Source organism: Silurus aristotelis (assembly GCF_946808225.1).
Source record: "Silurus aristotelis genome assembly, chromosome: 3".
In the NCBI taxonomy this organism is placed as follows: Eukaryota; Metazoa; Chordata; class Actinopteri; order Siluriformes; family Siluridae; genus Silurus; species Silurus aristotelis.
Window position 1 is genome coordinate 31,720,661 of NC_139576.1, and position 27,995 is coordinate 31,748,655.

The 27,995-nt window shown below is 37.6% G+C and overlaps 1 protein-coding gene across 1 annotated transcript in view; it reads left to right on the forward strand.

Moving 5' to 3' along the window:
* Positions 1–2,148: 2,148 nt before the first annotated feature.
* LOC310724072 (uncharacterized protein) overlaps positions 2,149–27,995 on the forward strand; it is a 131,149-nt gene continuing 105,302 nt past the window's right edge. Inside the window, exons 1-3 of the mRNA XM_083537844.1 lie at positions 2,149–2,256; positions 2,645–2,737; positions 3,001–3,093. Coding sequence (XP_083393970.1) covers positions 2,156–2,256; positions 2,645–2,737; positions 3,001–3,093 — 287 coding nt within the window. The 5' untranslated portion in view covers positions 2,149–2,155. The remainder of the gene's footprint in view (positions 2,257–2,644; positions 2,738–3,000; positions 3,094–27,995) is intronic.

Genomic DNA, 27,995 nt, shown 5'->3' on the forward strand with positions numbered 1-27,995 from the left:
GGTCCAGCCACATGCAGCAGGTACATACTTGAACCGTCCTACAGAAGAACACACACACATCCACCATGCAAAGAGAAAAAGGTACACACACCCCTACACGTCCACAGAGTCAGTGTGTGGAATGAAACTTATTGCTGTTCTCTTTACAAATATGGAAACTATCTGAGAAGGATCCAAGCAGAACTGGACTGGGACAAAAAATCCAGCTCTGGCATTTTGGTCCAGATTTAGTAATACAAAAAAACTCTAATCCACACTGATGAATCCTAAAACTAATTATGACCTCCATCTGATGCAGCAAGCTCACACAGAGCCCAAAAGGGGAGATGATTGAAGATGTGATTGGGTCGGCCCAATTTCTGTAAGGACTATACAATGTGTGTATGCAGTATAAGTGACTTGTTCCTAATTGTTTATTTGTTTTGCTTTGAGTGCATGAACTTTATTAATAGTGAAAATCATAAATGAAGAACAAATAAATAAATCCTGCCGTTCATTGCGCCCCACCTGTTATGTCTTTATTCCCCACTAGAGGGCCGCATCCCACACTTTGAGATCCACTGAGCTAGGCTAACTAGCCGGCTAATTCATCTTAGCTTCAATCGTTTTCATCCTCAGTCTAAATATTGTACATTTAGTGAGCTATAAATAAACTATACGTATCATAATAATGTAAAATAGAATGTATTCCTCTTTTTGTTTAGATTTCAGTCAGATATTCTAAGAAACTAGTTAACACAAAAACAGCGCTAGCAAACCCGGCTAGCATGAGGCTAATTATGATGTCTCCTACACTATTAGCCGAAATGTCAGTTTCTGCTCACTGCAACATTTCTGGAAATAATATCTCTCTTTTATTCTTTATTTTTTAGTCAAATTTATCAGCTTTTTCCTGCAAGTCTATGAATTATGTATGTGAACAGACTAATCAACGCAGGGTTTGCTTTCAGTGCTAGCCAATCATCAGAGAGAAGGGGCGGGACTTGTACAGAGTATATAGCGCCATCACTCGGCCCTGTGGTCACGTGGTCCTTTATGGCGCTCAATCAGTTCCTGACGTGTTTTTTTCTTTTGCCTCCGCGGCGAATATATAAATTTATTTGTGTATTTGTATTATTTAATTTAACGTAAACAAGAAGAAAAGAAGATGCCTTTTTTTGTAAAAATTTTAATAACATTTTTTTCCCCTTATAGCACCAACCAATCAACTGTGAAAAGGGGCGGGACTTGTACAGAGCTGTAGTTCTTAAGCTGTGATTGATCTCTTCTTTTGTTCTACCTGCACGTAGCCTAGTGGTTACGTATCTGGTTGCAGTGTTCATTGCAGGACAAATTCGCGGTTCGAATCCCGCGGTGGCATCTCATGCTAATGAAATATAAACTGCAACCAGCCAGGTAGGCTGTTCTTTTGGGATTATATATATAATTTGTTTCCCACCCAGAATTATTGATTGATTTGTGTATCTTTTTTTTAAAATGTATTAAAGTATTTTTGTATGTACCTTTTTTCTGTTAAGTTTAAATATTGAATTTGTTTCTTTTCCTTTTTTGTAGCTTGGGCTCTTCTAACCAGACAGGTTACAAAGTATGTATTTTAATAATGTATTAATCCTCTGGAGTCTGATTCGCCGCCGGCACCCAGACGTGATTTTTTTCAGATGCCAGCAAAAAGAGCTTAAACTGCTCGGTCATATTTGATTAAACATGTCAAAGTAATACATCATTTAAATCTGTAAAGGGTCTACTTTTATTTGTGTATGCTCACTGTATAAACAAAACGTTGTATTTTTTTTAATGAATAAAATAGTCAGGGTGCGCCATCTGTCGCCTTTGTCTGCGTGAACTTCGTTTAGAAACACGTCATCAATAAGCGCTGAAACTCGGCCAATAGCTGACATACAGAAATAAAAAATATATATTTAGACAGCTTAAAGTGTGTAGTTTTAGAATAAGTCGGTGAAATAAAAAACATATGTTTCCAATGAATATAAATCATGTGAAACCAAGTAGAGGCACAGATTTTCCACCAATTATCTGATAATGAGCTGCGAGCGGACACGCCCCCCCGCTATTCACAGGTAAAACAGTTCACACGTTGAGTCACACACACACACACCCACCCACCCACACACACCCCGGACAGTGGCATAAAACAATGGCAGAGAATTTACCTTTTCATCTAAAGAAGACTGCGATTCCGACGAGGAGCGTTTGCATTTTGAAGAGCGAGGACTTTCCAGCAAGTTGCTACGATGAGTAAGTTATTAAGTCTTACATTGTGATCATATAAAACTCATATTGTTTGTAGACATCTCTGCCTAGATTTTGTCAGCATTGCCTTTTAATGTTACAACAGAAATCCGCCAATATCTGCTCATTTATAACATGAACTGTTTGTAATTGTATGCTCTAAATATTGTTGCCGTTATATAAAGTTATATTTTAGCCTCAGTTCAGTTTTGGTTCGTGTCACTGGTCATCCTGAAAGTCTGTTATGTAGTGTTATCTCGCAGAGATGTTCTGGAATGCTGAGGTGTAAATGCTATATGTACAATGCATGCTAACAAATATATATATATATATAATATTAGTTCAAGTGTATTCATCAAAAATACTGAAAAATATATTGTTTGGTTATTTTTAGGAATGTGGCTGCATCACCCCTGCCTTCACTGGAAACTCACACCAGGCCACGCAGGTGTCGCTCCATTTTCAGTTCGACTGAGAATCATCCTGAGTAAGTACATATTTTATATTTTCTTAAGTTTGAATCATTATTGCATTGTATGACAACTTTATCAATGATAATATTATTTGCTCAGCTGTAAATGGTGATGGTGTACATGTCTGAGATGCATTATGGTCTATGGCCCATCAACAAACATTTATCTGTCCTATTGCCCATCAACAAATAGGCCTATAGGCTGTACAATGCATGCTAACAAATATATTGTTCAAGTGTATTCATCATCCTAAAATATATTGTTTGATTATTTTTAGGAATGTGGCTGCATCACCCCTGCCTTCACTGGAAACTCACACCAGGCCACGCAGGTGTCGCTCCATTTTCAGTTCGACCGAGAATCATCCTGAGTAAGTACATATTTTATATTTTCTTATTATATTTAGTTTGAATCATTATTGCATTGTATGACATGCAAACAACTTTACCAATGACACAATTAGTGATGTTCGTGTGTGTGTTTCATAAACAGATGTGATCAAGCACCTGCTCCAAAAAGGGCAAAGGCAGCACACACAGTCCACCATGTCATGGAAGGATTAGACAGATAACGACACAGTTCCACAGACTCTGCGATTCCTGCCCGCACGTGAAACCTGGACCTTAACTGAGGTCTTCTGACTCTCATTCTCCATTTAGTCTATTTAAAATGTTTTTCCTGGTATACTTTGTGCCACAACACAAATGCTCAAGCTGCCAAGTCAATAGCCAAGGAACGCAAATACAAATGGAGAGATGTAACCGTGAGTGAGATGTATCGCTACATTGGGCTTTTATTTTACATGGCAATGGTAAAGTTGCCCTCCATCATAGACTACTGGCAACAGAGCAGTATTTTCACAGTTCCCTTTCCAGCAATAATTATGTGAAGGGACAGATACAGGACAATTTCATGGAATGTACACATGAGTCACCCAGATGCAGACAAAGAAAATGACAGAAAGAGGGGCACATCTGAACATGATTGTCTGTTCAGAGTGAAACTGCTTATGGACACAATCCGTAAGACCTGCAAAGCAATTTATCATCCTAGGAGACATTTTGCCGTGGATGAGAGGATGGTAGCATGCAAAGCTAACACTGGGAGGACACAGTACATGAAAAGCCAAGCCAACTAAGTGGGGGTTCAAGTTGTTTGTTCTTGCCGATTCCTCAAATGGATACACTATTATTATTTAATGCATAGTATTGTAGTATCTACAGGCTAGGATTTGCAGAACCCTACTGTAATGTATTGTGTTATTGTTTTTGTTGCACTCTTTATTTTTTATACATACTGTACTGTATTGTTTTATCGTTACACAATTCCCTTTTTAATGCTGTCCTTGCTAATGTGTATTTTTAATAAACACAAAGGAAACACATTCCTTGTTGTAGTACTGTACTTCTCACTGTGATCCTGGCTCAGTGATCCACAGCTCATTATGTAATCGACAGCTCATTATGCGACACATTGTCTACGAAGCTGTCAGTCACAGCATGTCGACGCCTCTTCACATATGGCCTTTCAAAGTAGAAAGTGTCTTTTACATTTTATTTCAAAGTATTGTTTAAGGTGAATGAGCAGGCAGGATGATTTTCACATGATTAAAAATAAAAAACCCTACATTACAAGCTCTGTTCTCAAAAAGTCTTGGGGAAACATGTTTACTATCGGGTTTTGTGGCCTTATTTCAGTGAGTTTTTTTTTTTTTTGCTTTTTTCAAAAACCACGCATAAACCTTATTTAGTAAAAAATACAAACACACACATATAAGTTGTTTACATATTATGGTAGCCCAGTTTGTGCTGAATACAGTGTACTAAGTCTTTTGTCAATAATATATTTTAAAAGCAACTAAAAAGAACCAAATGTAAGAGCATGTCAAAATCTCTCAAGAGGCCAAAAACACCCTCAGACTCCAGAGGGTTAACTGTAGGTCACAGCTGAGCTGAAAGAGGATGAGCTTCTTTAGACTGACAGTGAAGTACGACTGGATGAAAGAATCTGTAAAACCCCACAACGATGTACTCCGAGAAAGTTTTTTGTATTACTAAGTCATGACTTTTATAAAACTGCTCGAGAATTTTTATTATAAGATTCAACAAAAAAGTCCATAAATTTACTCATTTTCTGCTCAATGACTTTGTTTTAGGACCTGATTTAAGAGAGACACGAACACAACGACCTTCAGATAAAGTACCAAGAGCTGATGGAAAACGCAACAAACCATGAGAAGACACTGAAGTTAAGTTCTTCTATAAGTGTGTGTGTGTGTGTGTGTGTGTGTGTGTGTGTGTGTGTGTGTGTGTGTGTGTGTGTGTGTGTGTGTGTGTGGATCCAGTAGAATGGGAGGAATACAAACAAAGACTGAATTTTTGTTGTTGTTGTTGTTGTTGTAAAGTATAATGATGGTGAGGGTATGAATATAATTGACTAATAGCGACATCTAGTTCAAAGAATCTTCCTTCACATTTATTTTTTAAAACTGTTTCATTTTTAGGTGTTTATAGTGGAGACCATCACATCCAGTTATTATTACAGATACAAATGTGAATATTTGGACATTAAATAGATCATATAAAAAACAATTTTGTCATTTCAGAAGTGGGATTTAAACCCACATGTATATTAGGAGACCAGAATCCTCCTTAAACCATGGAGAAGGTCTGAATCTTTTTAACTAAAAGGTCTTAAAGAATTCGTACAGCAGATGCTGAATGGTCCAGATGCCTCAATGAGAGAGTCGCTGCACCTCAACAAGCAGCACAAGACAGAATACAGGGACAACCGGTGTCTCTGACTGTCTTTTAAATTGAGTGTGTGTTTGTGTGTGTGTAAGAGTATCTCAGGCAGTTGGAACAAATCGGACAGCATTATCAGGGTTGATTATTGCTGTTCTCTTTAGCCTACAGATATGGAAACTTCTCTGAGGCAGATTCTGCAGCAGAACCAGAAGGAGAGGAGATGCAGAGAAGCGATAACATCAAGGTAGATACATTCCTCTACATGTAGATGTCCACACATGAAGCTTCTCTGTTCATCTGCATTCTGTTACACAGAAACGAGTCATGATTGAGATCAAACTGCAAGATGAAGGACAGCAGACTGAAGGACACAAAGAACCATCAGAAATGGATGAACAATTTCACTGACAATGAAGCTATAAGAACAGATAAACTATATAATACTATATTATATTGGTGTTTTATATGTTGATCTCTGGTGGTCTAGTGGCTAGGATGCGGTTCTCTCACCGCTGTGGTCCGGGTTCAATCCCTGGTCAGGGAACCAACCCCAGCCACTCTTAGTGCCGGTCTCAAGCCCGGATAAATGGGTAGGGTTGCGTTAGGAAGGGCATCCAGCGTAAAAGCATGTGCCAAATCAAACATGCGCATGATCCGCTGTGGCGATTATAATTGATTGTAGATGTAGAAGATGCCCCTCCACCTCAAATTTTTGCCTGCTGCTTTTTGGAAAATCTTTTCTTTTTCTTGTATGCATATATTTTCATCTATCCAACCGCATCCCTGGGTGGGTTTAAACCACCAACCTTTTGGTTAACAGACGAAAGTCCTGACCGATTGCACCAAAAGCTGGGGAACAGTAGTCTGTTAAGGGGTGGGAACAAGGAAAAAGAAGAGGAAATGGGAAAGAAGAAAAAACAAATTAGAAAAATAAAAGAAAAAAGAACGAAAAGGGAAAATAAAACCAACCTTCTACATTTCTTATAGTTTTGGCAGACTGATGTTCATGTTTAACTAAAAATCGGCTTTTTATGTACAGTATAGAGAGTAAAGGAGAGCGAGAACTTTATCTCTCGACAAGCTGTGAGCAAAATGAGTGAACTTTTCGCCACGTGATTATCAGCCAATGTTTTGTTTACTACAGTTGCTAGAATACACACAAAAAAAATGTCCAGCGTGAGTCCATTGTGTATGTGAACTGACCAGTCAATGCAGGGTTTGCTTAAAGCAATAGCCAATCATCAGAGGTGGCAAAAGTACATACATCCTTCACTTAAATAGAAGTACAAGTACTCATGTTTTAAAAAATGTTTGTAAAGGTTAAAGTACTGACTACACTTTTTTACTCAATTTAAAGTAAAGAAGTTTGGGCTCTGATATTTGGTATTAAGTAAAAAGTAGCCGTTACCACTACATGTTTTAGTGTCACGCAGGCATATAGGCATTCAGATCTAAAATCAGATAAGACTAACATAGATAAGAAACACACAAATAGGAGGATAGATAAGACAAACAAGTAGACAGAAATTTGTAAAAATAGTTTTATCAGCCACTGAGGGGATAAGAAACACATGCTTGTATGTCAGGATGGCGCGCGGTCTAAGGCGCCAGACTCAAGGTTCAATACCTTCCAAGAAACTGAGTGTTCTGGTCTCCACATGGAGGCGTGGGTTCAAATCCCACTTCTGACAGAGACTTTATTTTCATTAGAAATCAAAACAATATTAAAATAATTATTCTCCTTTGTCTTCCAAACACAGACATAAGCCCTATTCAGACGGGACTAGTTTTCCATCTATATAAAATACCTTTGGTTGGGTAAAGTGCAAAGACCACATAGAATAACTGAAACGACGTTACCGCGAATGTGTGAAGCACAACAAGAAGACTGGGTCGGATCCACAACGCTGCACATTCTTCGAGGAACTGGACTCTGTTCTTGGTTAGTTGCTTCTTTTAAGAGTATTAATTTTGTATTGAAATGTATTTAACAGTGTATAAAGCATGTATGTCTATGTTCATAAGCATACATATCAAATGAAATAATAGACATAAATAATACAATGGAGTGAACAAGCTACCGTTAGAGACACAATCAAGTACTGTAATTCAACCAGTACTGTCGATATTGAGTAGATATTTCTGTTTCTTTAGCTTGTCGTCCAATGACTAACCCAGGTGATGGACATATGGATGCGTCAAGTTCAGAGGAAGGTGATATCACTGGTAAGTTTGGGAATTTTTCTCTGTACAAAATGTCAGTGTTGCTATTTATTTAATATCTTGAAGCTCTCGAATTTTCTAAATTATATGATTTGTTACAGGTACCAGTTCACACTCATCTGGTATAGCAGAGCCATCAGGAGACAAAGCAGCTACATTTACAGCGACTGAAGATGACAGTGGTCAAAGGTCAGAGCAGACCACCAATACTGGCCAAACTTCCATCATTACAAGTAAGTTTGAAATTAATATTAAGCAAGATTAAACATGACTTTAAAGAAACAATAAAGAAATGGAACAGTTTTAAATGGTATTTATAGTAAATTTTTTTATTATATTGAAATGTAAAAATGCATAGGTGTTAAAGTATTCAGTATTTGAATAGTTGGTGAACACCAGAGTGAAAAAGTTTTAAATACTTTACAGAAACAAATTAACCAGTTAAAAATTTAAACTCTTTCTAAAAAGCCAAGTAATTCATAATTATTCACATCTTGAAGTCTCCACAATAACAATATTGACAATGTTCATTATTATGATATATTGTATTATCATATAACAGCACGTCTTTTTGTCTTATGATACAATACAATTTTGTGATTTTTCTCATCAGGGCGTAAACGCAAAGGAAAAAAAAAACCAAATTATGGGAGCCATGGAGAGAGGGATAAACATGTTAATACAACATGACATTGATACAACAGCAGCAGTGCTTGAACAGCATCTTGACAAAGAGCACATGGCCTAGAAGAGACAGCTCCAGCAGGCCAGGTTGGATCTGGACAAAGCACGTCTTGAATTTGAGATAAAACGTCAGGAAGCTGAAGACAGGCGTGCTCGAGAGACCCAGCAATTCATGGTTCAAATTCTGCAAGTGCTTAGACCTGCATTGCCACAGTATGGCCCCTCGACTTAGTTTGCACAATATCAACATCCTGCTCAGCACTATTATTTATCTGATCCATTTGCTTTTTCACCTGGCGAAGCCTTCCACTAAAATCCGTCAACATCGGTTTTCCAAGATCAACGCTCACTGTCTGACCAAAGAAATGACCACTAGTTTTCTGCCCATTGTTTTTTGCAAACATTATTGTGCAGTTGCACTTGTTTATACTAAATAAAATAACTGTTCTAGGAACAGTAATGTTGTGAAACTGTAGGAAGTTATGTTTTTGCACTAAGCAACGTTTATATTTTTGTACTTTAATGCCTAATGGTTACTTGAATATGTTAAAATCCAGTTCACTTTAAAAGTAAAGAGACAAATGTTCAATACATGTCACAAGCTTTATTAGGAACATAAGATTGTTTCTTTTTTTGGTTCTTACAAACAGTAGTTTTGTTAGAACAAAACTACTGTGTGTAAGAACCAAAAAAAGTAACAAAAAAAGTAACAGACCCCCTGTAAAACTAGTCCCGTCAGAATAGGGTTTAAGATACAACCTTGCGACTTAAACCCATGCCTTCTCTGACATTCTGAAGTTAAGGTACCATTCAGTTTCCCCAAAATTCTGCAGCACATTTGTCTCCCAAAAGGTGCTGGTGCACTCCTTTCTAGCACTTGGTGCAGTTGACATGCTGTGAACTATATGAAAGTGCATTTCAGTAATATAATTGAAAAACTGCCTTAGTGACCATTGTCTAGGTCAGATGGTGAACACGCAAACGTAGAAGACGTATTTCGTTCGCGGTTTAATTATTTACGTGGATGACTTTAAATAGTTCTGCTGCAGTGTTAAAGAGCTGTGTTCTGGCGGAACAATCTGTGGGGAATTTGTAAGACACTAAGATCACAAATGTAGTAGGCATGATTTTAACATGACGCAGGGAGACCCCAACGGATTTTTGGTCCGTCACCTTATCCTCTCAGCCTTGATAATGGAAGGTTTTCCATGACCCCTGCACATCCATCAATGAGTCAACTGGTGCTTGCCTGCATCAAAAGGAAACCAATGGCAATCTTTCTGTTTGGTGCACAAAGTAGGCAGGTCATTTGAATCCAGAATTTGTCCTTTTCACCCATGTACTCATCACATGCAGATAGTGAAGTAATAGGATTTGGAAATAGGTTTATACTTTTCCCCACTCTGAAGTGATACTCATCCTTATATGTGATCTCAATCTATGTCCACCTCTCTGCTAATCACATGCGAGCACGACATTCTTACTCCTATTCCCAATGAAAAGGGGCTCATATAAAATTATGCGGCATTTATTAAATGTATGATTATAAATGACTTTGGCCGAACTGTCCTTAGGCTAGCTGAAAATGTGCATATAGGAAGATGTTCGACACAGAATTCAGATACCTCAATGTCATTATGTGTTCAGAATACCATTGAAGAATCGGACTGAGGTATTAAACAGGTAAAAGTTAGCAGAGGATGGTTTCGATCCATCGACCTCTGGGTTATGGGCCCAGCACGCTTCCGCTGCGCCACTCTGCTCGCTGCAAGCAACCGAGACGGGACTCACATCTTGTGGCAAAGAGTGGCTCGGCTCTACTCTTCTAGCTTCCAAACGGTGCTGCGAAACCCAGTGGGGTTCTTGTCAATATCAGATGAAGTGTCAATTGAATTTGAATTACAATGTAAAGGAGTCAGTCAGAGACCATGCTCAGCTATCATGATAACAAAACAAGTGTTCAAGCCAGTGATCTCAAATTAAACCTAGACTTTTGTTTTGGTGACCATGTGTAGGCCAAATAATGAACACGCAAAAGTCATGGATGTATTTTGTTGCCGTTTTAATTATCTACGGGGTCGACTTCAAAACGTGCTGCTGCAGTGTTAAAGAGCTGTGTTCCTGCATTTCTTCTCTTCAACCATGTACTGACCACATGCAGATCTTGAAGTGAAAGGATTTTGAAATAGGTTTTACTTTTCTTCACTCTGAAGCGATACTCATCCTTATCTGTGATCTCAATCGATGTCCACCTCTCTGCTAATTACATTTAAGCACTACATTCTTACACTTATTCCCAATGAAAGGTGGCTCATATAAAATTGTGACATTTATTAAATGTATGACTAAAAATGACTCTGGTCTAAGTGATTCTAGGCCAGCTGAAAATTTGCATATAGGAAGATCTTGCACACAACATTCTGACACCTCCATGGCATTGTGTGTTCAGATTGCCATGAAGGATTCCTTGATCACAATTTCCTTGTAAAACTTTTTCTTAATCTGCAAAATAGACCAACCTATATGAAATAAAATGGTAAGATTTTTTTTGTTGTATATTTAAAAGGTCCAAATGACACATACTAAGCTTATTTTTAGAAAACATTAAAGGACTGGATTATGCAGACCAGTGTACAGTGTAAAGCCATACACTGATTTGCTTTTATGTGACACTTGTAGTTTTAGTTTCAGAAAATGTAAATGACTAGTTATGTCTGCAGCAAAGGCCAATTTCCATACCCACTCTTCATCAGACAGTAAAGGCTGTGGCTTGCCTTTACTTTCCAGGAAGTCACCTATTTCCTTTCTTAACTTAAATTCTCTGCTCAAAACTTTCTCACAACTTAGCCATCTTACTGCTGTGTAATATGGTAAATCTTGCGATTTTGTGTCTGTATCTTTTAACATGCCTCTGAACTGTCTATGGTTGAGGCTATGTGACCTTATTAAATTCACCATCTTCACCACTGGATTCAGTACACTGCTAATGTCCACATATTTAGCACACAAAGCTTGCTGGTGAATAATACAGTGCAGGAACATTGGTTGTAGAATGTTTTTCTCATTACACATCTGCTTCACTTGTCCAACCAAGCCTTTCTTTATGCCACTCATGTTCTTTCCTCCATCAACAGTCAGGCAACTGAGGTTAGTCCAGTCCAAGTTATAATCAGCAAATGTTTTTTTCAATTCATTGAATATATCCTCTCCGGTAACAGTGCCATACCTGCTATGTAGGGAAGCCAGCTCTTGTGTTATATTCATGTCTTCATCCACACCTCAAATGAACACAAGCAGTTGAGAGGTGGAACAGCTGTCCAGTGATTCATCCATTGCAATTGAAAAATGGCGAAACTTGCTTGCATTTTTCGCTATTTGAATCACAATGTTTTCACCCATGTCTGCAACACGGCGGGCAATGGTATTTGCACCCAAAGCTACATTTTCAAATTGTACAATCATTCCTTTACTACTTCACCATCTGTAAACGGTTTGCCACTTTTAGCCAGGATGTAGGCAACTTTATAACTGGCCTTAGTTAGGGATTCATTTTCATTTGAGGATTTACTGAACAAGTATTTCAAACTCCATTCTTCTTGAAATTGCAGACACTCATCGTCTATTTTTCTTTTCCTCTTCTCGGCCATCACTGGGCACTAAAATGAGGTGAATTCAACATAAATAAATAGTGAAACTGAAAGTATCTTGCACACAATATCGCTCAAAAAACCTGATTATGCAAACTAATTTCGTCGCAATTATTGCTGCAAATGACCCGAAACAATTTTTAAAAATATCTTATGAGTTCTTAAGTTAAACTTACCTGAATAAAGTGTGCAAATATATCTACTTATGGTAGAGAGATTGTTGCTTTTAATCTTTCCTCTTCAGAATATTTGAAAAATTCTTACTAAACTAACGACATTCCCAATACTTTAAACACTTATGTGAAGGAAATTATCACTAAATAAAATAGAGTGCAACATGTTTCGCAATCAGACGCTAACTGACACCAACAACTCCTCATCGCAGCAGTCAACCGCAACTGTCAAAATGTGATCAAAATAATCAAGTCTTGAACAAGCAGCAAACCATTTAAAAACTTCACCACTAGATGGCGTTATATCATTTTATTGACTGTGAACGGAAGCAGAAAAAGTAAGCAGCGAATAAGGTTTTGCAATGTAGTGATCGGTTGGAAAACATAACGCACTACTGCGTGCCTCTATTTTAATTCGGTAAAAACATAACGTCCACATAAGCGGCGGCTGATCTTGGCAGGATACATGTAAATTTCCGTAATTTTTTTCCGTAGACAAAAAGGTCTCCACGGCCCGGATGAGAGGGCCGTAGTTTGGAGACCCCTGCGTTAATTGAATACTCCTTGAATTGAGCTCCTTGAATACTGCTGTTGGACATGAAATCGGGGATAACCTTCATGGTGGGCTTCTTACAAGAAAAGCACATTAAACAATTGGAGAAAGCTTCAAAAAACTCCTGAGATTCGCCCTCTCTGAGCAAGCACAGAGACAAGTATATTATTGAGGCCAGGTGTCACAACAGCAGACACATGAGCGGAGCCCGGATAGCTCATTTAGTAGAGCATCAGACTTTTAATCTGAGGATCCAGAGTTCAAGTCCCTGTTCTTGTGTTAAAAAGCTAATGATTGTTTGTTGTTATTTGTGGGAAAATCAACAGCTTGTCTGAATCTTCACTTGATGACAAAATTCTATGAACCTTTCTCTTGCACAGAGTACAAGCTCTGACATGCCAGATGTTTTCCAAGTCCTACCCATACATGAGTAAATAATGGTTTAGTCTCACTGTGGTAAGCATACTTTATGGTGGTGACCAACAAATGGCTGTGACAATAGTCGTCTTTGTTTGAACCCAAAAGATATTCCCATGATCCTCCCATGCAAATAACATTGGTTTAAACATACTTTAACTGTGACATTATTTGACGTGTCACTGAAACTTGAATTGTGAATACATAGGGTTGTTTTTACTCTGAACAGGCAACACAGAAGACGCTGCGGGTTCACAGAATAATTCACGAGTCGCTGTTATATGAACAATAAAACATTTTATTTTTAATTACCAGAAAAACTACAAAGATGTCAAATGATAAAATATCAAAGATGCAAACACACAAAGGTACAAATAATATTTCAAAATGATGTATATATTAGCGAAAGAGGCACAGGGTTTATTTGTATATTTGTTATTATCATTAAATCTGATTAAACATTTTAGGAGATTATTTTCTTTATATGGTTTAATCTATAGGTGGTGGTGAGGGTTTCTGTGTGTGTGTGTGTGTGTGTGTGTGTGTGTGTGTGTGTGTGTCTTAGTGTCTGAGTGACTGTTACTGGGTGGTGCGTCTTAGAAAAAGGCTTGCAGGTTTGAACAAGTTCCAGATGCTACTTTTCCTCATGGTGAATTTCCTCGGAGACCACATGACTCTCATAGGTTTCCCCATATGAAACTCACAATTAAGTGTTGCCAACGCTCGCTCAGCTGAGGAAACAAAATTCATTACAGGTCATTCATTTCAGTAAAAAATACTGGGGAAAGATGGGTGAGGAGAAAACACTCTCAAATTTTAAGTCAGAAAACCTGACCATATTCATGTAATAAAGTAGTAAAATAATACAGAAATTACTCCTGGAGTTTTAAGTGGACAATAAACTGGTAAAAATGCAGAAATAGTGTATTGGGGTTTAATGAGGATTTAATTACCATCGGCTCTCTGGTAAAAGTTGACGTAGGAAAAGCAAAAAAACAGTCTAAACAGTATTCAGAATAAATAGGATTAGTTAGCCGGCTAGTTAGCCTAGCTCAGTGGTTCTCAAATTGTGGGCCCTCTAGTGGAGAATAAAGATATGACAGGTGGGGCGCAATGAAAGGCGGGATTTATTTATTTATTTGTTCTTCATTAATGATTTTCAATATGAATAAAGTTCATACACACAAAGCACCACAAACAAAGTTGTAAAAATCTATTCGATGGATAAGTGTGTGACATTGATCACAAAAAACAAACAAACAAACAGGTAATTCAGCACAAGCAGACAAAAAAATGTAGATGGTAGGAGCAATAAACCAAAAATTCAGCCTTAAAGAAAATATAATTGTGGTTTGTGTTATCCTGTTCCTTTTGCCACATCTTATCTCTGAAACCTTTTAGATGTTGCTAAACTGAAAATGAAATACAGATCTGATCTCAATATTAAACATGACTTGAGAGTGACAGTATCAAGTCTACAGCTCAGTTGTGAAAAGATGTATGAAATGCATTTGCTCTATTTTACACAGACTGCAAAGTGACAGAAAGGCAAAGTGATAACACAACTACACCTTTCTTTTCTCTATTTTTGTTTTTGATGTTAGTTGATGATCATTTAGAATTGGATAGTTTAATAAATTAGACATTTTTCAACTTGAAATATTTCATCATCCTTTTTTGAGGTGACGGAGGACAGGTGGGGTTTAAAAATCCACCCCTCTGAAGTGGTAAATGGCAGAAAAAGATTGAGAATCACTGCTAAAAAACACAAACAGAAGTCACATTAGTACAGAATGGAGCATAAAGCACGTCCGGATACTGCCGCTAGAGGGCAGTGTGAGACTGAGAGTTGAGGATGTGAGCTGTGTGAAGCTGGGGCTCAATAGTCTGTTAAGGGGCTGGAAAGAGGGAAAAAGAAGGGAAAACAGGAAAAAGAGAAAGAAAAATTTGAAAAATGGAAGAAAAAAGAAAAGGTAAAGGAAACATGTCTTGCACATTTCTTATGGTTGTTGGCAGATTGATGTATATATTTTTTAGCAAACTGCCTTATGTGCTTCCCAGGGAGAATCTCTGATGTGAATGACGCTGGTTCGAATCCCTCAATAGTGCACAAAAATACTGATGATGTGAATAAAAATACATCACTTGTCACTCATGTTCATTAATATTATAAAAAATCTTTTAACAAAAGTCTCTTTTTCATTATATGGGACATGTTCTGTATTTATCTTTTATATTTATATTCTACTTAAAAATACTACTACTATTACTACTACTACTACTACTACTAATAATAATAATAATGAAGATGATAATGGGTTCACAGCAGGTTCACAGAATAATTCACGAGTCACTGTTCTATAAACAATAAAACATTTTATTTTTAATTACTGAAAATGCTACAATATTACAAATCAATGTATATATTAACAAAGGTTATTTAACAATAGATATAATCAAGTACAAAGATTAAAAAAATGATCCTAATTGGGTCTGAAACAACAACCTAATCATAAATAACTATAGATTATAATAGTAGTAAATCCACAAAAATAAATGGTAAAATAATATCAAGTCTCTGAGTGACTCAAAACACCAGGAAGAAATGGTTAAAGAAGCAGAACAGAAGAAACAGCAGAACTGGATGCAGATGAAGGTCTGGATGCAGATGAAGGTCTGGATGCAGATGAAGGTCTGGATGCAGATGAAGGACTGGATGCAGATGAAGGACTGGATGCAGATGAAGGTCTGAATGCAGATGAAGGACTGGCTGAAGGAGATGAACTTTGACTACCAGGCTGTAAAGACACATATTGTATATTATGAACTTAAGCATAATAATGATGATAATAATGACATATGAAGATCTTTTTAAATTACAGGAATCTGCATTGGTACATTTACATTAGGTTTGGCTGCTGAATTGTTGCTGAAGGATCCACCAAACCGTGACTTTGTAGACTAAAAAAGAGAGGCGACAGAACAGACTGACATTCATGTAAAATCATACATGTGCTGGAAATGTAAAGATCTGATTTCACTTTTCAAGAAAACACAAATAATCTTCTATCCAATAAAATACAATATGAATATAAAAGGCTTCGGGGACGTTCCAGAGATAATTGCGTGTGGAGTAAATACTGAAATATGAAAATAATGAATGAGCAGTGATAATGTAAGTGCAGGCTGTATAATGGTGGGGGTGGAGGTAGGGGGCGCTACAGCAGTAGGAGTGGAGTAAAGCAGGTGGAACACTTGCAGCAGGTGGAACACTTACGACCTGGTAAAAGAACAATAAAGAGTGTGGAAAACAGGTTTTATTTACCTTTTAGTCTTGGTATTTTTTACAGATCTAAATAAGAAGAAACATTGCAAAATCTAACATTCACACATTAATATGTTTAATCCACAATCATCTCTGTACACTAGTGAGAGTCTGAGGGCAGAAGTCAAGTGATATGAAACATATTCTTTTGAAACAAGAAGTTTCAAGAACCTTTTTGATCTTGTAGAAAGCACAAGATGAATCATGTTTCCTAAAGAGATAATGTGAGTTCTAATGTTCTTCCTCCTCGTCCCAGCAAAACAACTTTCACCTCGAGTAAAACAAATTATGTTTGTTTCTAACGTTTCTTCTATGCTGAAACACTTCTGTACATCGTTCACTTCACACAGTAAAGCCTTAAAAGTAAATCACTATCACACATTGATGAAACGCTGTGAGCAGGATTTGAACCTGCGTGGGGAAACCCCATTGGATTTCAAGTCCAACGCCTTAACCACTCGGCCATCACAGCGGTGATGAAGTTTGCTGCAATGTCTTGACTTGTCTAAAATTTCACCTAAAAAGAAGCATTTAGAATTAAAAGTGTCAGAGTACACAGAGTACCAGCTCTAAAGTTTTCACATGCTTTCCAAGTCTTACCCATACATTAGCAAATTATGGTTTAGTCTCACTCTGATAAGCATCCTTTATGGTGTATTTTGACCAACCAATGGCTCTGAGAATAGTCGTCTTTGTTTGAACCCAAAAGATATTCCCATGATTCTCCCATGCAAATATCATTGGTTCAAACATACTTTGACTGTGACATTATTTGAGGTGTCACTGAAACTTGAATTGTGAAAAGATCTCAGTCACTATTTGCAGAGTTAACTATTTTTTTCAGCTAGAGCAAATTGACAAAGCTTGGTAACATGTTATAGGAGGGTTATAATGTAGTAAAGTTAATTTGATGAGACAGACTAGACTTTGGACAAATTCAAAGTCTCCACATTGGAAAATCAAAGATAGAGCAGCTGCTAATAGAGGCCAAAAAGCAAGAGTCCAGCAACCATGACCTCAACGTGATTTTCAAGCTTCAAGAAACTCCTGGTAAGGTGTCGCCTGGCAAGGTGTCGCAACTGTTTTAGTTCAAAGCAGGAACTTGAGCAGAGCCCAGATAGCTCAATTAGTAGCGCATCAGACTTTTAATCTGAGGGTCCAGGGTTCAAGTCCCTATTCGGCCGTTAAAAAGTCAGCGGGTGGCTGATTTTTGTTGTGGGACAATCCAAAGCTTTTCTGAATCTTCCCTTGATGTCAAAATGCCATTAGATTTTTACTTACAAAGAGTACCGGCTCTGACGTTTCCACATGCGCCATTAACTCCAAGCAGCTGACTTCACCCACCTCATGGCCCAGAGAAGGCTTTGCATTTTTCTCATCGCAGTTGTAATGACAAATTGAGTACTTTGATAGTGACATTATTTATGGTGTCACTGAAACTTGAATTTTGAATACATCTCAGTCACTATTTGCAGTTATCTTTTTTTTAGCTAGAGCAAATTGATAAAGCTTGGTAACATGTTATAGGAGGGTTATAATGTACTAACATTATTTGGATGAAACAGACTATGCACCACGAGGTCTGAGTAGCTTGAGATGTAAAATTGCAAGTGGATAAGATGGTTTCTCTGGGGCACTGAATGGTGAATTGCAGGCTTTGCTCTGACCCTTTTGAAAGCTTGATAGTATTTGTTAGCAATGGAAAAAAACAGTGATTTTAAACAAACTACGAGGCATCCCTTAAGATAAACAGTTCCAAGATAGTAAAATACAGACCTCTGAGGTGTTGATTACATGGGTATGTCTTAAATCCTAAATGAACAGTCCAATGGTATAGTAATTGTTCTAAATATGATTTAAAAATCTCTTATATTAAACCAATACAACATGCATGGGTCCAAGAGCAAACGATCTAGTTAAGCTGACTACCACTTAGGACATTGGTGCCTAATGTTGGTTAGTTGCAGGTCCCCTTTGTTATTGCTGAAAGCGTGGTACCATGGCCATACAAACTGCAATGAAAATCAGGTAAATCGGGTACGACTGCGCTGTGATTTCAACACAAAACATTATAGGCCTTTTTATCAATGAGCAAACTGTTTGTGGTGGTACAACGCCCTAGCAAGCTCAGATTCCGAGGTTTGTAATAACACGGATATACCGTACAGTCAGTTTGGACAGTACATTGGTACAGCAGTTGCTCTAAATCAGTTAAAAAATATTTTTACACAAAAGAAAAACAACAGCCAACAGGGCCTTTATTGTATTACATTCTCAGAGCGGGGGTTCCTAGTAACGGCCTTTGGCCAGGTCGCCTCGTTAGCGCAGTAGGTAGCGCGTCAGTCTCATAATCTGAAGAGCGTGAGTTCGATCCTCACACGAGGCACGTTTTCTTTTGAAATCTTCATCACTACTAGTGGTTCTACAGGCAGACAAACTGCAACAAAAATCAAGTTAAACAGCTACAAGTGTGCACTGTGTAACGTAGGGCTCTGTGGCCCAATGGATAGCGCATCGAGACAATGGACTGGTTAAAAGATGACGAGATGCCAATAAAATCAATAAAAAAAAATGAAAAGGAACTGCGGAAAGAGTTTACCTGAAGGAAATGACAATGGAGGCAAGACAACTGAAAGATATGAGAGTATCAGACATAAATAAAGGATTAACAGAGCGGATTGGTGAAGGGAGGATTCTCGTAGTGCGTCCCAAACAAAATAAGTTGTATGAGGTCACTCTGGAACAATAAGAGGACACTGAGTATCTCTTGGACGGTTTGGTTATCAATGGAACCAAGTGCGAGGTCAAAAGACTGCAAAATAGAGACTATGTTGTCTCCTTCATGCATCTGCCTGCCTACATCACTGATAATAAAATTATAAATAAATTGTAGGGATGGGGAGTTTTCCCAATATCCAAAATAAAAAGGAGAGTGTATCCAGGCACCAACATTGAGGACGAGGGACGAGGTTTGTGAAAACGTGGCTCCCAAAAAAAGTTGCCTCTCTCCCAATACAAAAATAGAAACGGCAGAAGGCCCGCAGTTCTTCCGGGTTACGCACAGCCATCAAGTGAAGACCTGCCAGCTGTGGATGAGCCCGAATCATTTGGTGAAGGATTGCCCAGATTTTAAGTGCTTTAACTATGAAAAGAGAGGGCACATTGCGAGGGACTGCAACGCAGTAACGTGCCCGGATTGCAATCTGCCTTTAAATAAGTGTAAGTGTTGGATGGGGAATGAAAAGGCGGAGGATGAACAGCAGGTGGATGCGCAGTTGCATGAACGAGACAGTGAGCGGCGAGAAGAGTAAATAACAACACAAGAGGGAGAAACAACAATGGACAAGGGCGTGGAACAAGAAGGAAAGAAGCACAACAACCAGGAGGATCACTTACAGCAGGACGGGGAATCTAGACCCAAATAGGACTAACTGAAAGTTTGCAAAACGCTTTGGTGGAGAAGAAGGACCAAGAGAAGAGACATCGGTGGACATGCAACAGGACGGAGAATCATGGACTCAAATGGAGTTGACGTACAGCCTGCAAAATGACCTGAACACAATAGAATCCGACCCTCCAGCATGTAAGGAACAAGCAACAGGAATAAAAGATGAAAAGGGAAAATAAAAAAGGAGGACAAACAAGTAAAGCCAACAAAAAGAATGAGGTCAGTAAAGGCAATATCTAATGTAGAGGTTGCCAGAAAGAAAGTCCCTAAAAAAGACATGATAAAGACTGAAAACAGGTTTGACTCGCTTAAGGACTTGGAGGAGATGAACTGAGATGATCAGTCAAAGGGAAATTGAAATGTATTTTTATTTTAAAACTGTTATGGATTATAAATTGATATCCTTCTAAAAGTTGCTAAGTAACACCGTGACATCATTGTGCGATGACGTCGTTTCGTCGTTGAAGTGCAAGACTGCGTCTTTATGCTACAAAGTATCTAGAAAATGTAGTACAGGACAGAGTCTCTGTATTTTCTGAGCAGCGCTGCAGCGCCCCCTGTCACCAAACAGGTGAACACTTACCAAGGAAGAACAATCAATCCATCAGTGTATCGTTCAAGGCTGGTCAGGGAACATTGATGGATACAGATAAGACACTATACAGTGCATTTGAAGAAAACATTTACTTGTTTTAAGGTCGGTGTTACTCTGATATAATTTTTGTATTTTTTATTTTTTTAGAACGATCACAAAAACAATGAAATTTCTCAAATTGTCGGGTAATCTCAGCAAAAATATAATTATTAATATTGTTTGTATGTGTTATGTTTAAAAATAGATAAAAAAAAAAAAAAAGGTAAAAAGACATACATATTAGGTCTTAACATCAAGCATCGATTTTAGTTGCATCTTCAATGGAATGAATTTGTGTAGGCAGAACACATCAATAAAAAGGAACTACATACCTGTTTTTACTAACGAGCCTTACTCCCTTTCCACTTGGTCTCCTGAACACACAACATATGTACCTTTCTCCTCTCCATCATATCAGCTACCTCTCTCCCTTTACCAGGAATAGTAATTGGGACCGGCACTAAGAGTGCACTGGCTTGTGCAACCCTATTGGCTGGGTTTTTCCTATCGATCCGTCTAATTTATATATCCATCTTCCTGCTAGTGTGTATTAACAGTTTTTTTCTGGCTGTTTTTCCCACTATTAGGTAACCATCTACTTGTTTATTCTGTATGTCTGTGTTTGAAAGACAAAGGAGAATAATTATTTTATTGTTGTTTTGATTTCTAATGAAAATAAAGTCACTGTCAGAAGTGGGATTTGAACCCAAGCCTCCATGTGGAGACCAGAACACTCAGTTTCCTGGAAGGTACAGAACCTTGAGTCTGGCGCCTTAGACCGCTCGGCCATCCTGACATACAAGCATGTGTTTCTTATCCCTTCAGTGGCTGATAAAACTATTTTTACAAGTTACTGTCTACTTGTTTGTCTTATCGATCGTTCTATTTGTGTGTTTCTTATCTATCTACGTCACTCTTATCTGGTTTTCTGTCTGAATGCATATATATATATACCTGCTCATCTTTCCTATCAATCTATTGATCTGTCTAATTTATATATCCATCTGCCTGCTTGTCTGTTTTAACAGTTTGTTTCTGTCTGTCTTTCCCACTATTAGGTAACCATCTTTGTTCTGTATGTCTGTGTTTGAAAGACAAAGGAGAATTAATTTCATATTTTTGTTTTGGTTTCTAATAAAAATAAAGTTACTGTCAGAAGTGGGATTTAAACCCATGCCTCCATGTGGAGACCAGAACACTCAGTTTCCTGGAATGTATTGAACTTTGAGTCTGGTACCTTTTGAATATTACTCTGTTTGTTTGTCTATCTGTCTATCTGTCTGTCTATCTATCCACCCGGGCATCTATTTGTTCGCCTTTTTGTCTATCTATCTGCCTGTCAGGCTTATATTGTTTTCTGAATGCCTATCTGACTGCTTGTCTTTCCTAACTACCATGCTGTCTGTCTGTCTGTCTGTCTGTCTGTCTTTCCCACTATTGTTCTCCAGTGTTCTGTATTGTTGAAAGATTTATGATCAAACTCTTGATGTCACCCAAATGAGGATAATGTTCCCCTTTTGAGTCTGGTTCCTCTCATGGTTTCTTCCTCATTACATCTAAGGGAGTTTTTCCTTGCCACAGTCACCACGGCTGCTCATCAGGGATAAATGCACACCATTCACCTTGACTGTTGATTTCTGTAAAGCTGCTTTGAGACAATGTCTGTTGTGAAAAGCGCTATAGAAATAAACTTGACTTGACTTGACTTGACTACTGGGTGACCATCTACTTGTTTCCTCTGTATGTCTTGTTTGAAAGACAAAGGAAAAATTATTTTTATATTTGTTAGTATTTGAACACACACCTCCATGTGGAGATCAAACACTCTACTTTACTTTAGACGACTCAGCAATACTATTAAGAGCTATATTTTACACATTTCTGTCTACTTATTTATCTTATCTAGCCTTCTATTTGTGTTTCATCTTGTGCTCATCTTTTCTATCGCTCTATCAATCTATATCTATCTAATTTATCTACCCATTTACCTGCTTGCAAAGGCGGCAAAAGTACACACATCCTTTACTTAAGTAGAAGTACAGATATTCATGTTTTGAAAGACTCTGGAAAAAGTTGAAGTTCTGACTATAATTTTTTAAGTTAAAGTGAAGAAGTTTGGGCTTTGACATGTACTTAATTAGTAGTAAAATGCTACTTTTTTACTTGTTTTAGTGTCACACTGGTAACTGGACCTCACATCATATTAATATTAGGGCTGCCAATCAATTCAAATATTTAATCACACTGTTCTAAATGTGAAGAGAGATGACAGAGACGTCAGAAAGCACCTTTTATATATATATATATTTATTTATTTATTTATTTATTTATTTATTTATATTTTCATTAAAAATGATCAAACAGAAATGCGCTGCATTGATCACACGTTAATAAAAACAGGACATTTTTTATACAAAAAAACTAATTAAAAATTGTGTTACCCAATAAATGTATCCAGGCTGAACAACAACCATATAGAACACAAGCAGAGAAAAGATGATGATGATCAGGAATGTCTCTGTTCTCAGTCATGTTTACATCACTGACTCCCTCTGTCTCATCCATGTTAACCCCAAACTCTTGTTGCCTTCTGACTGCTTATTGTTGACTTCGTAAACTAGTCTACATCTGTGGTGTGTGAGAGCCAAACAGAAAGATTGCCATTGGTTTCCCTTTGATGCACGCAAGCCCCAGTGGTCTTAAGGCAGAACCTTGTGTAGTCATGGCTAAGTGGGTAAGGTGACGGGTTTGAAATCCGTTGGGGTTTTCCTGCACCATGTTAAAATCTTGCCTACTACGTTTGTGAACTTTGTTTCTTACACATTTCCCATAAATTGTTCTGCTTGAACACAGCTCTTTAACACTGCAGCAGAACTATTTTAAGTCAACCTTGTAGATAATTAAACCGCAAACGAAATACGTCTGCTAAATTTGCGTGTTCAAGTCTTCTGTTGCTTGTTTGATACTGAAATATCTTGGCAAAATTTCACTAAATATCGAAGACTCATCCAAATGCTTGAGCGTGTCTTTGGACAAAAATAGTTGAAACCTCGCTGTGACACACCAGTCTAGCTTTCATTTGACATCACTGGCTTGAACACTTGTTTTGTTATCATGATAGCTAAGCATGGTCTCTTATTTGAACAGAATCTGGTTCCAGTAATGGCACAAAAGTGTGCAACTGTGTGGCTAAATCTGTGTGTAAATAAAGTGCAAGTATGTGTGTTTTGGACATATCTGGTTGTTTGGAGAAATAAATACAAATCATTACTTTTTGACTAAAAAAGGATAAACTTGAAAACTGAAAGAAAAACTGTGTGCAGTGCAGGATAACCTTTGTATTCTATTTGACAAGAGCTTGTGAGACTGTTTAACATAGAGCTAAAACTAGCACCTCTTGACTAGCATTTACAGCGACCCTACAGCAGATCTAGGCTTTGGACCCGCTGATCAACATCTGCAGTATTAACGGAAGGAGATTTGACCAAATTTATAAACTGGCAGCGGTGGGATTCGAACCCACGCCTCCAAAGAGACTGGAGCCTAAATCCAACGCCTTAGACCACTCGGCCACGCTACCAGTAGTTAAACTCTGAGATAGGACTGCCAGCTTGTGGAGGAGATGCTGTCGCAGCCAGCCATAATCTCAGTGGCATGCAATAAACACACAACAGGCTTTGCAGAATTGGCAGTCCATTGCATTTCCCCTCTGATTGTCAACAATCATCCACATATAATAACAGGATTCAGAAGCAAGTTTTTTTGCCACTGTCGTTTTGCCACAGCTGCGATGATCTAATCCAATTCTATTTTAATTTGCATATGTAAAAATAGCCTTATGTCTGATAAAATATTCTGATTTCTGCAACTTTGTAAAGGTTTCCCGTTCATATTTCTCCTTATGCTGTCTTCTTTTAAATCTTTAAACGTGCGCAACCAATATTCATTTGCAACAGGTCTCTTAAAAACAGCATCTCTAAAAAGGCAAAACAACATTTTCACAGAATATGTTTTAAAAGCAAACAATTTTCCCCCAAGACTCACATTCACATTTTTTTCTTCTTGGCCCTCTTCCATGTTTTCAATTCTTTTTAGCCATTCTTGAGGTATAGAGTTCTTGATTACATCATATTTATTTTCTATTTCTTGTCTGCTAAAATCCTCCTTTGCCTCCTCCATTATATCCACAATGTATTGTGTTGGTAAAAACCCCTCTTTGAATTCATATAAAACATCTCTTACTTTCATAATACCCACATCCCACCATTTCTTAAAGAATATCTCTTTCCCCTGATTTAAAATGCCATTGTTTAAGAATAAAGGCTGATTTAAAATGTTTTCTCTTCCTTGTGGATTAAAATGTACATGAGTCAAAAATTTGCCCCAGGCCCTCAAGAGTTCTTTATAAAAGTCTGGCAACCCCTCCGTCATTCAATTCTTTGTTTTCATCCACAGTATGTTGTCTCCAAGATTGAAGTTGCTACACTTATTTAAGAAAAAAACCATTGTTGCTTTCCATGCCGCATTGTTTTCTTCATCCATGTATTTTTACCTTCAGACTGTTTTTTTCTTTCTTCCACATCTTCCACATCCATTAATTCCAGTCCTATCCCACAACGGCATAAATGATGTGTATAAAATGCAGTATAGAATAATACAGTGTAGTATAATACAGTTTAGAAATCATTAAGGCTTTAAGAACTTAAACTTTCCCTTTTAGTGTTAATGTTCTCATTATCCAAAATATCAACCTCCTTTCAATCCCTCCTAATATTTCCTCCCACATTGTTTCCTCTGCTTTCTTTTCATCCCTCCCCATTAAAACTCCTAAAATCTTTATTGCTTTTGCTTTTATAAAAGTAAAATGTGCCGTTAAAACCGCCGTCCTTCCGAATCTCCTGTACACTGTTTTATCCTCGTTTATTTTGGCTTCTGATCCCCTACAGAACATTTGTATGATTTGCATTGCTTTTTTCACCCCTCCAGATCTTTGACCAATAGCGTTGTGTCACTCGCATACTGAAATATTTTATTTTTTTCTCCCTCGATGCCTAATCCTTTTATTCCTTGCTCTTGTTTTATAGTTAGTCCTAAAGGGTCCACAATTAGAGAATATAAAAGTGCTGACAGCGGCATCCTTGTCTTATTGATCTGGTTATTTTAAAACACTGTGTTAAAAACCCATTACATTAAATTTTTGTTACTGCACCTTAGTTTTGTTACTGCACCTAAGATCCTAATCCATTTAATTAAATGTTTTCCAAAACCAAACCTCTTTAAAACGTCAAATAAGAAACTATGTTCCACCCTGTCAAATGCTTTCTCAAAGTCTAAACTGATAATAAAACCATCTTTATTCTGCTCACGCATGTATCTTATTGTATCTTTTATACTAATTGTTGTGTCTGCTATATCTCTACCCTTTACACCGTACACATGGTTAGTTTTAATTATGCTCAGCATTACTTCCTTTAGTCTGTTGGCTAAGATTTTGGATAAAATTTTAAAATTAATTTCTTGTAATACAATAACGCCAATAACCATTTAAAACACTAAAGAATATAAATGGAAACCTGGCACGGTAATGCCATTAAACATTATCACAAATGATCTGTGCTGAATTGGTCCGGTCTGGTTCTGTTCATCATTGATTGGATAAGAACAGTTCAATATTACTGGCTGTGGAAATCAATGGGTGGTGACTCGTTATACTATAAGAAAAACGCCGTTTTTTACGCCGTCACATGACAATATAATCGACGTAAAAAGCGGCGCTTTTCTTGTGTACTAAACGCCGTCAAATACGACGTCATTTACGTATTTTCACACGCTTTTTACGCGGTTTGTGATCACAACGGCGTATTTTACGGCGCCAATACTGTTTAAAACGCCGTATTTAACTGCGTTTTTAATGTTAACACATTTAATCTAAGGCGTAATTATGACCCTTTTGGCTTGCCATAGACTTCCTTCTTAATCATTCAACAATTACATGCAGTAGCACAAGTAGTTACTCTCTTTGGGTGGATGAATGGATAGATATGTGTGTTATAGGATTTGTAAAAGGGGAAATTTACAGAATGAGCAGGAGATTGAATAATTATTTCCCCCACTGTAGATATGAAGCTGTAGATGTTGGAGAGCAGTTCTTACACTTTGTCCAATATCAAGTGTGCCAGATCACAAACATCATTTATTTCTAATTCCTTCACATTTAATTTAAAACTGTTTCATTTTTAGGTGTTTACAGTTGAGACCATGCCCACATCCAGTTAATATTACAGATACAAATGTGAATATTTGGACATTAAATAGATCAAATAAAATAATATTTTGTCATTTCAGAAGTGGGATTTAAACCCACATGTATATTAGGAGACCAGAATCCTCCTTAAACCATGGAGAAGGTCTGAATCTTTTTGACGGAAAGGTCTGAAAATACGTAAATACTTGTTTTTAATGTGAAATCTTACTTCACTTTGTTTAAATGCAGGGTCTGAGGTCAAGTACAGCAGATGCTGAATGGTCCAGATTCCTCAATGAGAGAGTCGCTGCACCTCAACAAGCAGCACAAGACAGAATACAGGGACAACCAGTGTCTCTGACTGTCTTCTAAATTAAAGAGGGATGAATTAAAAACTGAAAAGGGGCTCATCCTTGCAGAAGTGTGTGTGTGTGTGTGTGTGTGTGTGTGTGTGTGTGTGTGTGTGTGTGTTTGTAAGAGTATCTCAGGCAGTTGCAACAAATCGGACAGTATTATCAGGATGAGATCAGAGAGATGAGACGAGGTGACACACACTTACACACCGCTACAGTACAGTGTCCAATGAACATGCAGGAAATGTTTAATTTAGAGTGAAGACAGTTAGTTTCATTCACTGATTCATTCACGAAAAAAGAAGAAAGACTTGGAAGCCTGAACTTTCTTCTGTCCAGGAAAACACTCAAAATTGACCTCATTACATTTATCTGTACTTGTTTTCAGGTCCAGCCACATGCAGCAGGTACATACTTGGACCGTCCTACAGAAGAACACACACACATCCACCATGCAAAGAGAAAAAGGTACACACACCCCTACACGTCTACAAATAAATAAATCCTGAGGTTTATTGCGCCTCACCTGTCATGTCTTTATTCCCCACTAGAGGGCCGAGTCCCACACTTTGAAAACCACGGAGCTAGGCTAACTAGCCGGCTAATTAATCTTAGCTTCAATCGTTTTCATCCTCAGTCTAAATATTGTACATTTAGTGAGCTATAAATAAACTATACATATCATAATAATGTAAAATAGAATGTATTCCTCTTTTTGGTCAAATTTTAGTCAGATATTCTAAGAAACTAATTAACACAAAAACAGCGCTAGCAAACCCGGTTAGCATGAGGCTAATTATGATGTCTCCTACACTATTAGCCGA